We start from the raw sequence: 16,395 nt of genomic DNA on the forward strand, positions 1-16,395 counted from the left end.
AATAATACAAGCTTGAGAATGTAAGTAGTCAGGAAAAGTGGAGCTGGCGCCATAGTACCTTCAGTGCCAGCTTCCCATATGGGCATCAAGTTCTGACTGCCCCACTTTCAGTCCAGCTGTGTGCTTATGGCCTGGGAAAGCAGCAGAGGATGCTCCAAGGTGCTTGGGCTGCTACACATATGTGGGATACTGGAAGAAATTCCTAGCTCAGCTCTGGCCATTGGTGGCCATTTTGGGGGGTGAACCAATAGAGGTAAGACATCTGTGTCTCTCCTCTCTATAGTTCTGCCTTTCAAATAAAAATTTAATCTTTAAAGAAAAAAGTCAGGGGAAGTTATGTGTAGTCTATGTGAACATATTTTTTAAGTACATTCATTAGAGTCTAAGAGGAAAGAAGCCCCTCTTCTGATGAAAACACACATACACTGTACTCAAGGATATTTGTTCCATGTGCAAATTTATTTTTCATCAAAACTTTAACTACCAGTCGTTGGATGATTTTCTTTATACCAATTTATTAGATACTATGTAGGAATACATTATTCCACATAAATGAATTTTTACAGGGATTAAGGCAAGTAACGATATTCTCTTTCTTTCTGTCATTTGTGCATGAAAAATTCCCTAAGACATTTTCTAACTCTTTGAATTCTCAATAGACACAGGCACAGCCTAAATCGATTTAACAAAATGAAAACATCTGGTAATTGTCCTGTGCCTTAACATGCAGCACAACCCTGGGTACCTCTCTCTGCCTGTGACCTGAGGCTGCCATCTGTCACTGCTCACTGATGTCAGTGATTCTGCCACTAATCAATCTTTTCATGAACTGCTATTATTCTGCTACAAGGCTGGCAGCTACCAATCAGAAATTGCGAGAGAACTGGGTGTTCAGAATCAGTAGACTCTGTATGTGTCTGTATGGAGTGCTCTGCTGTGGACCTTGGGGCCTCTCGATGACTTGCTTGTACACCTTTTCTCTACAGGTTTTTTGTTTGGGCATTTGGTTCTGAGGCTAAGGCTGCTGCAGGTCTGAGCTTCATCAATGGCATATGTATATTTTATGCTATCTCAGGCCTTTATATTTATTATTGTGAAACTCCAGTTTGTCTAATTTCTCTTGGTCACATTTATTCAATACCAAGAAAGTGATTACTTCCTAGGCAAGCTTTATATATATGTTAGCAAAAAGGGTGCTGACTTGATGATGGACTCCTGTGAAACAGAAGCCATGTGAGAAACTGGGACATGTTTACTAAGTCATGTGAACCCCACCAATGAAAAATTACACTGTCTCATCATAACTATATAGCAAATCAGAATTGTATGGATAAAAACTGACAAAATGAAAATGCCTGTTTTGTGAACAGGCATATAATACTGTTAAGATATGATTGTAACACATTTAAAAGGCAGTTGCAATGAATTTTCATTATAATGAATAAGATGTTTTGCCAGGTGCAAAACAAGTAAAATTAGAAGGTGGCTCTACTTTACTGTCTCAAATCAGAATGAAGGACAATTGTTCAAAAAGCAAAATAATCATAAGTAATACTTCCAATAACACATTAACCATTTCCTGCAGGCATTCTGGGTCTCTTCAATTTCTTCCTCCATGTGGAAGAGGAACTGACCAAAATTTAGGTGGCTCCAAATGGGTTTCCCATCAGATTCCATAATAAGAGGCCTGGAACTCCCATATGGACCAACAAATAACCCAGGCTATGTAAGTATGAATCTGCCAAAAGCCCTGGCAGAAATACTCACTTCGGCTCTCATTTCTTGCCAATTTGCTGGGGTAACTTTTGGTTGTTGGCACATATGGCTCTGGAGGTGGCAAATCAGAAATTGGGTGGAAGTAGAACCTGCTTTCCCACTCATCTGGGGGAGAAACAAAGAGTTGTCAGTAACCACTTGCTCTCAAGACTTACACAGTGAAGGGTACAGATGAAATCTAGAGAGGACTAAAGAAATCACTTCTAGCTTTATGTCCAGAAGGCTACAGAAAAGCTGCAGATACCACTGATCCGTACATTGATCACATATGGCCAAGTGATTCCAACTCGAGGGATTATGATGCAGTCAGTCTGCCTCAGAAGTGGGGCCTAAGTACAGCATCCATATTTTCCCACGAATGGGCCCAAGACTAAGTGAGACCATGCTGATAACCAGAGCAGAGGTGAGAGGCTTACTATCTGCAGGCTCTTGAGGTGTCATTTGCTCTCTACATTTCTAAATAGTTTGTTGTGAGCTACAAAAATGTTTCTTTTCAGAATTCTGGAATCTCTGCAAAGGTAACCAAAATGAGACTCAAACTGAGAACAGGTCAGAGAAAAAATGATCTGTCTTCTTGGGAGGTAGGAGAGGAGGACTATTATTTTTGATTTGCAGCCATGATGGACCCTCAAATGGTTATAGGTAGATCAGTGCAGAGCAACCTGGTAACGATGATGGGACAAGAAATGTTAATGCCAGCAAGGGAAGCACACATACCTTCACATGAGGAGTCTTGGAAGCCATTTCTAATCGATGTTGATGGTGGAGGTGGCGGAGGTGCCCCAGCACCAGGCCTCTCAGGAGGAAGAGGAGGCCGGGGCCCACTCCTGGGACTATCGATTCCACTCCTGGACGACAACTGAGGGGTGGCAGGAAGGGCCCGTGATGTGCTGCCATTTCTGCTTATTGGAGGCGGTGGTGGGAGGGGGCCTGAGGCAAAAAAGAAACCATTTGGTTCAGTCCTACCCTCCGGCATGCATTAGTACCACAACAGTCACCACTAGTGTGCAACTAATGGCTGTTTGCTGAATTCAGCTATGAAACTAGGGCATATGGGAAAATGGTGGCAATTTTGCAGGAAATTTAGCTGAGAAATGAATAGGCACATATAAACACAAAAATACAAAGTACATAGGTACACATGTATATGCAACCAAGTGCCTATTCTAGCTAAGTGGTTGTTTTGGCTTTGAGTTAAGATTGTAAATGACACAGAGAAATTGAAAGCAGGTGATAGTCTGTTTATACTAACAACTGTTTAATTTTTTTTAAAGATTGATTTTATTTTTATTGCAAAGTCAGATATACAGAGAGGAGGAAAGACAGAGAGGAAGATCTTTGTCCGATGATTCACTCCCCAAGTGGCCGCAACGGCTGGAGCTGAGTCAATCCAAAGCCAGGAGCCAGAAGCTTCTTCCAGGTCTCCCACATGGGTGCAGGGTCCCAAAGCATTGGGCCGTCCTCGACTGCTTTCCCAGGCCACAAGCAGGGAGCTGGATGGGAAACAGGGCTGCCAGGACTAGAACTGGTGCCCATATGTGATCCCGGTGCGTTCAAGGCGAAGACTTTAACCACTATGCTATCGTGCCGGGCCCACAACTGTTTAATTTTAAAAACATTTTATAATCTTTTTAGAGAGTGGCTGAACTGTGATATAATGAAATAAAAGATGAGTAAAATAGTCATAAAATTATTTTAGGATTTCAGAAGAACTAAGATCTTCAAATGCACAGTATTATTGTTAATTATACAAGCATGTTTCTGTTACGCCCGTGACCTGTTTCCAGGCAAAAGTGGAAACCAAATACTAGTCACCCTGAACATAGCAGGAGTTCCTTCTTGCTTCTTCCTCTTTGGGGAGGCAGATGAACACAGGGAGTGACAAACACTCATCAGTGTCACAGTCTGTAAATGCTAATGGGGTGCTGACCCTAAGCAAGCTGCTGCCTTGTGGAACTCAATTTCCTGTCTGAAAGGATGCCACAGGAGTTAACCAGTCAAAAATAAAAAGTTTTATAAAAGAATTTGAAGGCATTAAAAAAACATAGTGAGATGATATTGCCATAAATTTTTACACTCCTGTGAAAAAAGTCCAAGTACATTCTTTTTGATAGTACAAATAAGACTTATCTTGACTTTGTCATCCTCCAAGTGTAGAAGCTGCTTGGGTGAGTAAATGTAAACCAACCAGAACCAGAACTTGGTGACAGCCTGAGTGATTCCTGATCTTCAGCAAAAGTTCCACTCATAAGACACTGACATTTTACATAAAGACAGTGTCATACAGTACTAGAAATTCAAATTTTTCATCACTTATAGGTTCAGAATCCAGCAAGGGATCTTGAATTCAACAACTTGCCCACTGCAGGGATCCCTGATAGGCAGTCCTCAGCACCTCAGTGTGCAGGGTTTATTTACTGCCCCTTCTGCTTGCATTGCACTGGAGTTCCAGGCGGCAAGAGTTGATTTCCTAGGGTAAAGTATCACTCATGCTGTGGGTTTAGCTCCATGGATAATACTGCCTACCTGTCATGAAATGCAAACCAGGTTTTGATGTAATTTGATTGACCTAACCTTGTTTGTTTTTTTTAAAATAAATATTCGTGTTCCTAACTTTCCAACCCTGTGGCTCCATGCTCTAAATCAGGAAGGCACAGTGGGAAAATAAATAGATTGCTATTTCCCAGAAGAGTAGAAATGGTAATTTACTGAATATAATTACATTTCAGGAAGAAAATGGCTACACATTTTTGTCTCTCTGAATTCTGACAATAATCCTGAAAGGTGTAGATGTAGCAGACAAGACCTCAGAGATTTTGGAACTTTAAAAAAAATCTCAGTTCTGGGGCTAATGAGTATAATAGCCAGGATTTAATCCCAAATCTGTCAGATTCTAAGGTTCACTTTCCTAACAATGAAACAAAATCACATCTCAAAATGTGCTGGCCCTTGATGACCTCTCATAGACTCCTTCTGGGAATGTAATTTGGTAAGAATTTTCTGGAAGGCAGTTTGGCAGTAGCTATATGATCCATAGTTTACTGTGCAGTAAAGAAATTTCATTTCTAGGAATTCATCCAAAGAAAATATTTAGAGATACCAAAATATTTAGTTACAAGAATATATCACTGGGCCCGGCAGCATGGCCTAGTGGCTAAAGTCCTCGCCTTGAACGCTCCAGGATCCCATATGGGCGCCGGTTCTAATCTCGGCAGCTCCACTTCCCATCCAGCTCCCTGCTTGTGGCCTGGGAAAGCAGTCAAGGACGGCCCAATGCATTGGGACCCTGCACCCATGTGGGAGACCTGGAAGAGGTTCCTGGTTCCCGGCATCGGATCGGCGCGCGCACTGGCCCGTTGCGGCTCACTTGGGGAGTGAATCATCGGACGGAAGATCTTCCTGTCTCTCCTCCTCTCTCTGTATATCTGACTTTGTAATAAAAATAAACCTTAAAAAAAAAAGAATATATCACTGCACTAGCAACAATAGCAAAGAGCTAGAGATGAATCCAATGATCGAGTGAGGTTTAATAAACCAAGGTACACAGTAGGATGTAGTATTATACAGACATCAGAAAGCCTGCTTGAAAAAGAATGGTTAATCACATCATAAAACTAATTAGATATTATTAAGCCAAAAGCAAATTACCAAACAGCATATAGGTAATGACGTGCTGATTTTGTAAACCTGTGTGTGCACATATATATTTAATTCCACTTCCTATGAACTGTTTAAAACACCCTTTATGTATTTTAACATGGCTAAAAGATATATAAAACCCTTCTAAAGACCAGGGGTATTTAGTCTAGCAGTAGATTCCTGCCATCCACACTGAAGTATCTAGGTTTGATTCCTGGTGTGGCTCCCAATTCCAGCTCTTTGCCAGTGCAGACCCTGGGAAGCAGTGGTGATGGCAACCTATGTGCCAGAGATATTAACAGAGCAAAACTTTTTACATGTCCCATTAACGAGTAAAGGAGGTGGCCTCAAAGTTTAAAAAATGAAAAGACAAGTACAGAAGTTCATCGGCTATTTAGTGCATGTCCATCAGGCTTGAATCCTGGGGCCTTCCTGTGAAAGATGGCAATACATCACCCTAGTGAAGGCAGATGAAATTGAACTCTGGGGGGCAGGGCGTGAGTACTCTGTGGTGAAGGAAGGTGAAAGTTCCAGCCTCTTTGTTGTTAAGTAGCTTGGGACCATTTAACTTTATTGGTTACTCAGTCTTTTCATCTTTAAAACATGAACAGAAGCATCGATCTCATTTTCCTGGGAGGTTTTCATGAGGTCTCAAAGAAATCATCCATATCAATGTCAAGACTTAAAAGCATGAAGCTCCCCCGGAATCTACCTGTGCTTTTGTTTGCCTGTATTCACTCCCAGGTATAAGAGTGATGTCAAGGAACTCACCCTCCTTTTGTCTTACCTGATCTGCCTGGTGGGTCCCTCACTGGAGGAGGGGGTCTCTCTGTGGGCGGGGGAGGAAGAGGACCCGAACGTCCCCCTGAAGGCAAGGGAGGTGCAGATGAAGTGAGGGACACGTTCCGCTGTGGGAGCCTTGGGATTTCATCACTGCCACTGCCACTGCCACCTGGAGGCAGGGGAGGCGGCCCGGGCCTGCTGGGGGGCGGTGGAGGCGGTGGGGCCTGTGAGGAGGTGGCTGGTCGGGGGTTGGAAGGCACTGGAGGCTTGTTGTTCTGAGGCGGAGGAGGTGGAACCCCTTCCCTGTGGATGGAGGGCCTGTTGCCCACTGGTGGAGGTGGTGGAGGGGGTTTGTCATCCAGGGCCCTGTTTGGGGTGGGAGGCAGGGGAGGCCTGTTGGAGAAGGGTGAAGGAGAGCCTGAGGGGGACTGACGTATGGAGCTTCCCCCGAAAGTGGCACCTCGGTTTCCAGGGAAGGGGGGAGGGGTCGGGGCGGGGCCAGGTGGCCTGGGGGTCCCAGGAACTGGTGGCGACCCGCGGTTGTGCAGACTTGATTGGACAGGCCTTGGCGTATTAGGTACTGGAGGAGGAACGCTATCAGGCTTTGCGCCCACATCGGGCCGTGGAGGAGGCATCCGGGCCCTCTGGGGCTCGGGGGGACAGCTTCTGTGGCCTGGAGAAGGCACGGGAAACCTCCCCGGAGCACTTGGGGGTGAAAAGGGCTTGGCAGATGTGGATCTTCCTCCTGGTGGCAAAATCGGTGGCCGGCTTCCTCCAGAGTCTAAATGGGAAAACAAATATTCAGTTAGAAAGTTGGGACCCCACACTGGCAGTGCTGTGCCATGGTGGATTAGGCAAATACATAATGCTTGGTCCTTTGGGGCTGACTTCTGCATCAGTATTGGCTGGATGGAATAGCCCTGAAGTGGTTCAGGTTTAACAAAGGGAGGAACTGAAGGGGGAAACAAAGGTCTGGAGAACCTCCAACACCACCCAGAACTATGTGAGGCCCAAGGCAATTCTAAGACAACAGTCTGCATTCCTACATCTCCCACTGCACTCATTTCACCAGCAAAGCCCTAAGCACTTGCTGTTCACCAGCTATTCTAGCTGCTAGACAGAGGAGTGGAGAAAATAGGAAAGATCCCACTCTCCTATGGTTTACATTCTTGCACAGGAGAGAAACAGTAAACAAATTAGGAATAATTAAGTAGTTTCAGCTAATTATATATACCAAAATAACAAGCCACTGATAACAAGAGCGCCTAGAGAGGCCAAAATGGACAGTCAGGTGCTGGGGATGGCAACTCTTCCCAATCCTGACATGTGAACTGGGGCCGGGGCGGGGGGAGTCTGACAAGAAGGAACCAGCATGGAAAGATGAGGAAGATAGACAGAGGGCCAGCAGATCCGAAGGCCCTGAAGACATGAACCACCTACACTGCATCCTAAGGCACGGTGAGCCTCGGAAAATGCCCAGGAAGTCTGAGTGGCCAACAGGAGCTGGCTCATACAGCCTTGGAGGCCTGAGCACTTGGACAGGCTGAGACAAAGGGATAGGAGGGAATTTTTAGTTTTAGTACTAGAACAAAGCTGTATATGTCTGTGTTACTAACGTGTGATAGGTTGTATCTCCCAATTGTGGATTTGGGTCGCAGTTACTGTACACCTTAATGCTGTGTTAAGGGGCTTTGGTGCCTCATTTTGTGCACTAACTGCACTTCTAGCTCTCTTTTGTATTTCCCCCTCCTTTTTTTGCCCTAGTTTTTTCCCATGTAAACATGAAAATTTTGCCTTTTCTACATTTTAAAAGATCATAGAGGTAGAAATAAACATCTTTTAATAAGACAAAAATGAAAGAATGTTTTACACAGATTCTTGAGCTTCTGTAGGAATTAGGAAGGAGCCCCACGGACTCTACAAGATTTTCATTTAGCCATGATCAAGTTCAATTACTTTCTACCATCAGGTTCATAGAAACTTCCCAAAGAACACTTAGAACCACTGGCATTAAAATACTGAAAGTCTGTCACATAGGACAGCATTTCAGGTTTAGGGGACATTTGTAAGAAGCCAAAGGACATGTTCCATCGTGTATTTGAGAAGTGGCTTGCAAATATTTACCATGGTGGGCAGCTGGTGCAGGCCACTGCACAAAGCTGCCTCAGCCAGGTCACCAGCAGTTTGCAGCAGTGGAAAGTTCGATTTCCTCCCTCCTTTCCTTCCCACTCCAGCGCATCCTTTAGAAAAGTGTGAGAATGGACAGGTGATACCCCAGAACACCAGACAAATAGCTCCTAGCTCTGTGAAGCTGTCTAATCATGACTAATAATAACAATAAAGTGTCAAATAAGTCTCTCATATAGAAGAGTGGTAACATCTCAGGGAATATAAAAGGTTTGAAAGAGCAGAGCCTTGAGGGGTACACCAAACATCCAGACCCAGACCACTGATCTTCAGTTACTCAGAGAAGGAAACTCCTCTTACCGTTATCCCTGCTAGCTGTGGATCTTAGCTTTGGCATTCCGGCCTGGAACAGTCCCCCTAGTCCAGGCGGGCCACCCCCACCTCCGCCGCCACTGCCACCTCCACCACCGCCGCTGCCACCTCCTGCGCCAAATCCGCTGCCTGCACCAGCACTAGGTCCTTTAGGTTCTGCAGAAAGAATAACATGCCATCTTTTCACCAGTGTGGAAGTACCCACCAGAGAGCCCTACCACTTATGACCAGTACAGTAAAACAGGGAGCTGGTGGAAACTGGTTGGCCCCAACCCCCTGTCGGAATAGGAGGGGTTTCTTGAGGATGCAGGGCACTCCTGGGCCCAGTGGTGGGGTGTGCAAATAGTAAGAGAGGGTCCCCACATCCTTGCCTGACCAGCTGTTACAAGTGTTAGCATCTGTCCCATTGCCTAAGACTTGGCAAATAAAGGAATAGTCACAGAAAGATGAGGCCAAGAAAGGGGGAGATACAATAAAAAGAAGAAATTCTAAAAAGAATTAAGGAAGGGCTGGCATTCGGCTCAGTGATTAAGACACTGGAGGCCTACATCCCATATGGAATTGCCTCGGCTCAAATCTTGGTTCTACTCCTGATTTGGCTTCTTGCTAATGTGTATCCTGGGATGCAGTAAGGAATGGCTCAAGTGGCCAGGTCTTTGTGACTTATGTGGGAGAGCCATATTGAGTTACTGGCTCCCAGGTATTTGGGGATTAAGCCAGCCTATGCTTAGATGGGAAGAGCACTAATAAAAAAAAGTTTTAAAATTTCAGTTTTATTCTTTAGAAATAGCCACTGTTTGAGGAATGCTTTTTCTTTCTTTCTCTATGTATGTGTGTGTATGTAAATATCTAATGAATAGTGTTTAGCCTGCTTTTCGTCCCTACTTAACATTTTATTGTTAGGACTTTCTAAGTTATTCAATATTATTAGAAAATGTGAGGTTAAGGGATTATATTTTGGACTATGAAAGTATTATATTTTATTTAATCACTTATTTTTATAAGCTTTTAGGTTAATTTTAATTTTTTCTTTTTTAAAGATTTATTTATTTTACTTGGAAAGAGATACAGAGATTAATCCTCCACCTTGTGGTGCCAACATCCCATATGGGTACTGTTTCGTGTCCTGGCTGTTCTACTTCCAATCTAGCTCTCTGCTTATGGCCTGGGAAAGCAACAGAGTGTGGTTTACAAGTCCTTGGAACCCTGCAACCACATGAGAGACCAAGGGTAAGCTCCTGCTTCAGATCAGCTCAGCTCTGCCATTGTGGCCATTTGGGAGTAAACCAGCAGACCTTCTCTATCTCTCCTTATCTCTGTAAAGCTGCCTTTCAAATAAAAATAAATGTATTTTTTAAAATAATCATTAAAAATAGAGGGAGAGACAGAGATTTTACATCCACTGGTCCACTCCCAAATTGGCAATAATGACCGGAGCTGAGGCAGTTGTGGTTTTCTGTGTGAATTTTGATAAATTTATGCTTTTCTTGGAAAAATAATTTTTTAAAAAGACTTATTTTTATTGGAAAGTCAGACTTACAGAAAGGAAGAGAGACAGAGAGAAAGATCTTCTGTCCACTAATTCACTCCCCAAGTAGCCACAATGATTGGATCCAGCTGAGCCGATCTGAAGCTATGAGCCTGGAGTTTCCTCTGGGGCAACCACATGGATGCATGGTCCCAAGGCTTTGGGCCATCCTCTACTGCTTTCTTAGGGCACAAGCAGGGAGCTGAATGGGAAGTGGAGTAGTCGGGTTATGAACCAATGCCCATATGGGATCCTGGCGCCTGCAAGGCGAGGACTTAGCCACTGAGCAAACGTGTCAGGCCAAGAAAATTAAATTTTTAAAACTCTTACAATTTTTAGCATATAACTTCATTATATTAAAATCAGAAGGTTTATTCCAAATCTCTTTTTTTATCTGCTTTCTGAATTATAATTTTATTCATTTGTGTCTTTTTTCTGGATTAAATTTTTCATCAATTTTTGTCAGTTCTGAACTTTTTCTAGATGTGGAGCTTTCTGAGGTGCTTATGGTAGCTATGCTGATAGAGGTAATAATCTGGAATAATGAACTATCAACATTTATTTCACTTTACAGGATATATAAAATTCATATAATATGTAAAATTTCCAGAGCCATATGGGAAAACAGCTCCCATATATAAGATAAATTTTTTTACTAATTTAATTATGACCAATAATATTAACATTGTCCTTGTCTTTTAAACATTGCTCATCAGTGAATGATACATTTTGAAATACTAACTTACATAGGATACACTTACATCGTATTAAAAATTCAGAAAATAGATATGTGTTTAGTAGTTAAGATATCTGTGTCCCACACTGGTGTGTCCAACTTTGATTCCTGACTGTGACTGTGGGCACAAGCTGCCTGGCCCTGCAGACCCTAGGAGGCAGTGGTGATGGCTCAAGTAACTGAGGCCCTGTCATCACCTTTGGGGGAGCTCTGGATCTATTCCTGGCTCTAGCCCCAGCCCCTGGGCCACCATTACAGACATTTGGGGAGTTATCTGGAAGTTGGGAGCTCTCTGTCTTAAAAAAAAATCATGTGTTGGCATTTTACACAATGGTATAATGATTAAGTTGCCACTAGCGTTACTTGCATCTCACATTGGAGTACCTGATTGGAATCCTAACTCTAATGCTTCCAATCCAGTTTTTTTGCTAATGAGCACCCTGCTAGGTGGCAGATGATGGCTCAAGTGCTTGGATCCAGGCTACCCATATAGGAAACCTGGACTGAATTTCTCTTGGCCTTGGTCTGGCCCAGCCCTAGCTGTAGCAGGCATTTGGGAAGTGAGATATTTCACTCTGCCTCTTTAATTTTCAAAGAAAATTAAAGTAAATAAATAAACTCAAAGAGCTTGGTTGTACTATCAGACATAATCCATTAGTGTTTTTGTTTGTATGTTTTATAATGTATTTACTAGTTTGAAAAGCAGAGTTACAGAAAGAAGAAGGAAGGGATTTTCCATCTGCTGGTTCACTTCCCAAATGGCTGCAACAACTTGGGCTGGGGCATGCCAAAGCCAGGAACTTCTTCCAGGTCTTCCACATGGGTACAGGGTGCAAAGGATCTGGGCCAACCTCTGTTGCTTTCCCAGGTGCATTAACAGGAAACTGAATTGGAAGTAGAGCAGCCAGGAGTCAAATCAATGACCATATGAGATATTGGCACTGCAGGTCATGGCTTAACTTAACTGTGTCACAGTGCTAACCCCTCCATTAGTATTCTTTACATGAAACATCTGACATCTTTGGGTAAAAAGGTGCTATGGTTCGGATGTGATTGTTCATGTGTTATAAGCCAGGCCCTTAGTGTGATGATGTGAGTATTGATGGGATCTTCAGGAGGTAGGCCTTAATGGGAAGTCATTAGATCACTGGGAGCACAGGAGATTAATGTGGTTTTTTGTGGGATCCTGGTTAGTTCTCACAAGAGCAAGAATGACCACTCCCCTCCTTCTGGCTTCCTGTCATATCATATGATGTCTCCCTCTCACATGTGCCCCTGCCACTTGATGCCATTTGCTATGAATTCTTCACAGAGGCTAAGCCCTGCGGTCATGCCCCTGAATTTCCAAAACTGGGAGCTAAATAAACTTATTTAAATAAAGTACTTGGTATCAACTACCTCATACAGTCACAGAAAACAGACAAATACAGGAAGCTAAAGCTGAGAAGAGTTAACTGGCAGGACAGTGCTGAACTCAAGAGTTATAATGCATATCCATGGTTAGTATTTTGACACAGATTCCAGGACGTGATGCAGTCCAGCACAGAACTACAGATGAACTCTGCCACTTGGAAGGAGCTTGTGATAACAGTACATGTGTCCAGCTGAGGGCAGCAACAACCAGGGCATGCAGGGAAGCACATTTTAAAATACTATTGAACAGTTGGAAGGGAGAGGGACTAACACTATTTCCTGTTAATGGGACAAGTGGACCTTGAAGAATATAGCTTCAACTCAGGGACTCTGCGTTATGCCCAGACTTCGTCATCTCAGTCGACAGTGGTGGGGAATTCACACCCACCTTCTTAGTGCCTCAGACTTCCTCTTTTAGAGAGGAGAACTGCTGGACTCTGTTCTAGTGGTCAGTGGCTCCTCTGACCCCAACCAGGGACCACACACATGGCTGCTGGACTAAAGACTCGTGGATATAAGTGACTAAACTGGACCGGCCTCTCAAACGGAGTCTGTTACACTGATCAGGAGGCCTAAGGGATTTTACACATCAGCTTTGTGTGCATTTTGACTTAGAGATCAGAACATGTCAAAAGTCAAAAACTCTGCAGTTCCTTTTTAAGAGGCGGTGTGTCATTCACACCCTCTTGTCTGGTAACAGAGCAACATTCAAATGTCTTATCTTGATCTTCTCTGTCTTCCTCCACATTTGCTTCCTCCTCTAACTCTGCTTCTTCTTCCTTCTCTACCTACTAATCACTTCTCCAGGCAATTCCGACTTCAACACCTTGTATCCTCCACTTTGTTACAACCCTGCATCATTAACCAATGACCAACAAAGCTCCATCAGGCGGTTCCATTTCTTAGTGAACCACACAAGAACAGTGGCATAGGACAAAGCTGGAGGAGATCCAACTTGTTGCAAGGTACAGGAATGTACTCGGGTCACTATCAGTGAATTCCTGTCATGAGCAATTTTCTATCCCATCGTTAATGAGTAGCCTGTGTTGTGGGTACCTGTTTTTTGTTTTTTTTAATGCATACCCTACTTTGTTCCATAAAGTATTCTAGGTTAAAAGTGTAGATAAGCACAGTTGTGATCTCATTTCTTCTCTTTCAGCTTCCTGGTCATCCACATCTTACACCTCAACTACATTTCCCCAACAGAGCATTTTTTTTCAGGCATTATCTCATTTGAAGGTTACAGCAAACTTATGAGGTCTGTAAGAATAGTTTTTGTTATATCTCCTTTGAAGTGAAGAAAAGGAAGCTTGGAGATGGTACACAATGGATATGCCAGGCCTTGAACCCATACTCTGTGATTTCAAGGCTAACAGTCTTCCCATATTTCACGATGCTTCCTGATCTATGGTACCAGGAACAACGGGTTAATCTTCAGAAAGTGTTGTGAGCAACTCAGAGAATGGCTGCTGTGTATGTCCTGGACAAAGAATTATTATGCTGGTTTCCTGCAGCATTAGGCGGAGCCCAAACCAAAGCTGTGGCCTACAATGACTGGTACAGTCCCTTATTTTGCTAGCTTTGCAGCTGTTGCTCCCCAGGATGGGCGGGCCAGAGTTGATTGTTAGCCATAAACCACTTCTCTCCATGGGGGACTGCCCCTTTCACTTACTGTCCAGTATCGGTGCACTTCTGTCATTGGTGACTGTCTTCTTCAGTTTCTTCCCTTTGCTGATGTCAGACAGCAGAGCATTTCTCCCAGCCTGCTCTCTCTTATTCAAGGTCGGCTTCTCAGTATTGGCCTGGAAGGGAACCATACAAATGTGCACTCATCTCTTAAATGAAAATCATGCACTTTAACACAGGGCACTGAACCTTGTGAGTAAGGTTCTTCATGATGGACCATAAATTCTGCACAAATGGCAGCACCTTGTTCTTTTTAAGACTCACGTGTTTGGGAGCCATTGGTAACATGCCTTTTCTAGACACAAAGAGTCCATGCCTCATGAAAGTCTGAAAATTCAGACAGTGATCTGGTGGTGACAACACAGCCAGAGGAATGAGGGCGGCCCGCCTGCTGCAGGGCTTGGCCAGGCCTGGCCTCCAGAACATGCGCTGGACAACGGCATCTGATCCCACCTTGCATAGCAAACCTGGGGCAAGGAGAGTCAGCAGGGCTTGCTTCCTTAAAGCCCCACAAGTTTAAATAATTCCCTGTGACTGTATTGCTTAAGACACTTTTTCATTCAAGTCATTCACTTATCAGTGGGATAATTTATATTTATTGAAACTATCCTTTTAGTTTGTAGTTCTATGAATTCTGACAGATATTTGAAGGGTCTTTAAAAATTAATTTTTAAAATTAAGTTTTTTAGAGTCCTAAAATTAATTTTTAAAGGCCCTTTAAAATTAATTTCCCATTAAAAATTAATGAAAAAATGAGTATAATGAACAACATGTGTGTTTTTAATCTCTTTCAAAAGAGACAGAGAAGGAGCTTCCTTCCTCTGTTCACATCCCAAAGACTTGCAAAAACTAGGGCTGGCCCAGGAGGTCAAATTTCAATTCAGGTCTCCTGTGTGGGTGGCAAGAGACACAGCAGCACTTGAGCTATCACCTGATGTGCATAAGCAAGCAGTTAGAATTGGAAATAGAGTCAGGACTTGTACCTAGGCACTCCGATATGGGATGCAAGTGTCTCAAGCAGCATCTTAACCATGGTGCTACATTTCTGTGCTGGGCATGGATTTCAAAGAAAGCTTTTTGCACCAAAATGAACTTAAATCTTTTAGTATCATTGTTTCACAGATTTTTTTTTGAAGTGCCTTTGTATAAAGTGGTGTGACTATCACCACAGCCATGATATAGAGCATTTTCTTTACTCCAAAAAGTTCCTTTCCCTTTGGCCTAACAGGTTTCTGATGTTTAGTTCCTTTTTTGAAAGCTTGACTCAGAAACTGCAGAGTGGGGAAAGGTGGTCCCTTTAAGATGTTTGTACATTTTCTTGTGTTTCCAGATTCGCTGGGAAAGAGCATTCCGATGCAATTGGGATCTTCTTCCATCAGGGTTATTTTAGGACTGAGGACACTGAGGTTCCACAGATGGGCTCAGAAGGCGGCATCTGTGTGCTTGCATCCCACCTGGAGACGGCTTGGCCTTGCTTGGTCCCAGGGAGAGGTGGCTGCCCTGCCAGCAGACCAGAGAGGCCCTCCTGGGCTGGCCCCAGCCCTTCGGAGAGGAATGTGACTGCAGATGAGCCAGGCATGTTATAGGAGGCTTCGCTGAAGAAGAGGAGGCCCAGCGAGAGCTCAAAAAAGCCCAGAGGTACACTAACTGGGATTACTGTGTAAGCTGGAAACATCTTGAACTAATTGCATTGTCTGCTCATGATAATAACAGTTAACACCATCATAGCTTTTTATTCTGGCCAGCCATCGTCTCCCATACTGTATGTATAGTAATTCACATTTGTCCTTATCAGGCCTGGGGAATAGTGACTTCTGTTGTGCTGTTGAGGAAATGGAGGCATCAAGAGGCTATGTCAGTATTCCCAGTCACTTGGTCAATAAGGGCAGGAGTTGGAACCCAGAACCCAGAGCCTTCTTTATAAGCTGACAGAGGGCACACATAGGCTACACCCTGTTCCCAGCCCCCACTCATCCAGAAACCCCATTTGCACATAAACTTTGCTTTTGCCCGTATGATTCGTCTCCCTTGTTCTGAAACTTGTCTTTTCCAATTTGACAGCAAGCCTCAGACAGCTTGGAAAGACCTTGAAAATGACCTGCTGTCATTTTAAAAATGAAAAAGTCCTGAGGACTAGGGAGGTTAGGTGCTGTGTCCACATCTGCCCTCTTCAACAGCTGTCAGTGACCTTCTAGTCCACCTCAGAATCTATTTTGACAGCTGACCTCCTTGGTTGCTAAATTCTCTCCCATGGCACCCCAGAGTCCTTCATGACGTTCCACTAGGACAGTGTCCTCTAAAGGTCACTGCCCCTTGACTTCCCTTTTCTCACTCT

At 43.7% G+C, this 16,395-nt stretch overlaps 2 protein-coding genes across 5 annotated transcripts in view; one reads left to right on the top strand and one right to left on the bottom strand.

Annotated features, from left to right (window-relative positions):
* Positions 1–16,395, top strand: part of LOC131480332 (splicing factor, proline- and glutamine-rich-like) — a 141,678-nt gene that overhangs the window by 70,199 nt on the left and 55,084 nt on the right. The gene's annotated exons all lie outside the window — the stretch shown is intronic.
* Positions 1–16,395, bottom strand: part of WIPF1 (WAS/WASL interacting protein family member 1) — a 104,252-nt gene that overhangs the window by 4,641 nt on the left and 83,216 nt on the right. For all 4 annotated transcript variants that reach the window (XM_058664653.1, XM_058664655.1, XM_058664654.1 and 1 more), the window contains 5 exons: positions 14,047–14,176; positions 8,686–8,853; positions 6,203–6,979; positions 2,494–2,706; positions 1,768–1,881 (listed from right to left, as the gene is read on the bottom strand). In XM_058664653.1, coding sequence (XP_058520636.1) covers positions 1,768–1,881; positions 2,494–2,706; positions 6,203–6,979; positions 8,686–8,853; positions 14,047–14,176 — 1,402 coding nt within the window. The remainder of the gene's footprint in view (positions 1–1,767; positions 1,882–2,493; positions 2,707–6,202; positions 6,980–8,685; positions 8,854–14,046; positions 14,177–16,395) is intronic.

Source organism: Ochotona princeps, chromosome 5, assembly GCF_030435755.1.
Source record: "Ochotona princeps isolate mOchPri1 chromosome 5, mOchPri1.hap1, whole genome shotgun sequence".
NCBI lineage: Eukaryota > Metazoa > Chordata > Mammalia > Lagomorpha > Ochotonidae > Ochotona > Ochotona princeps.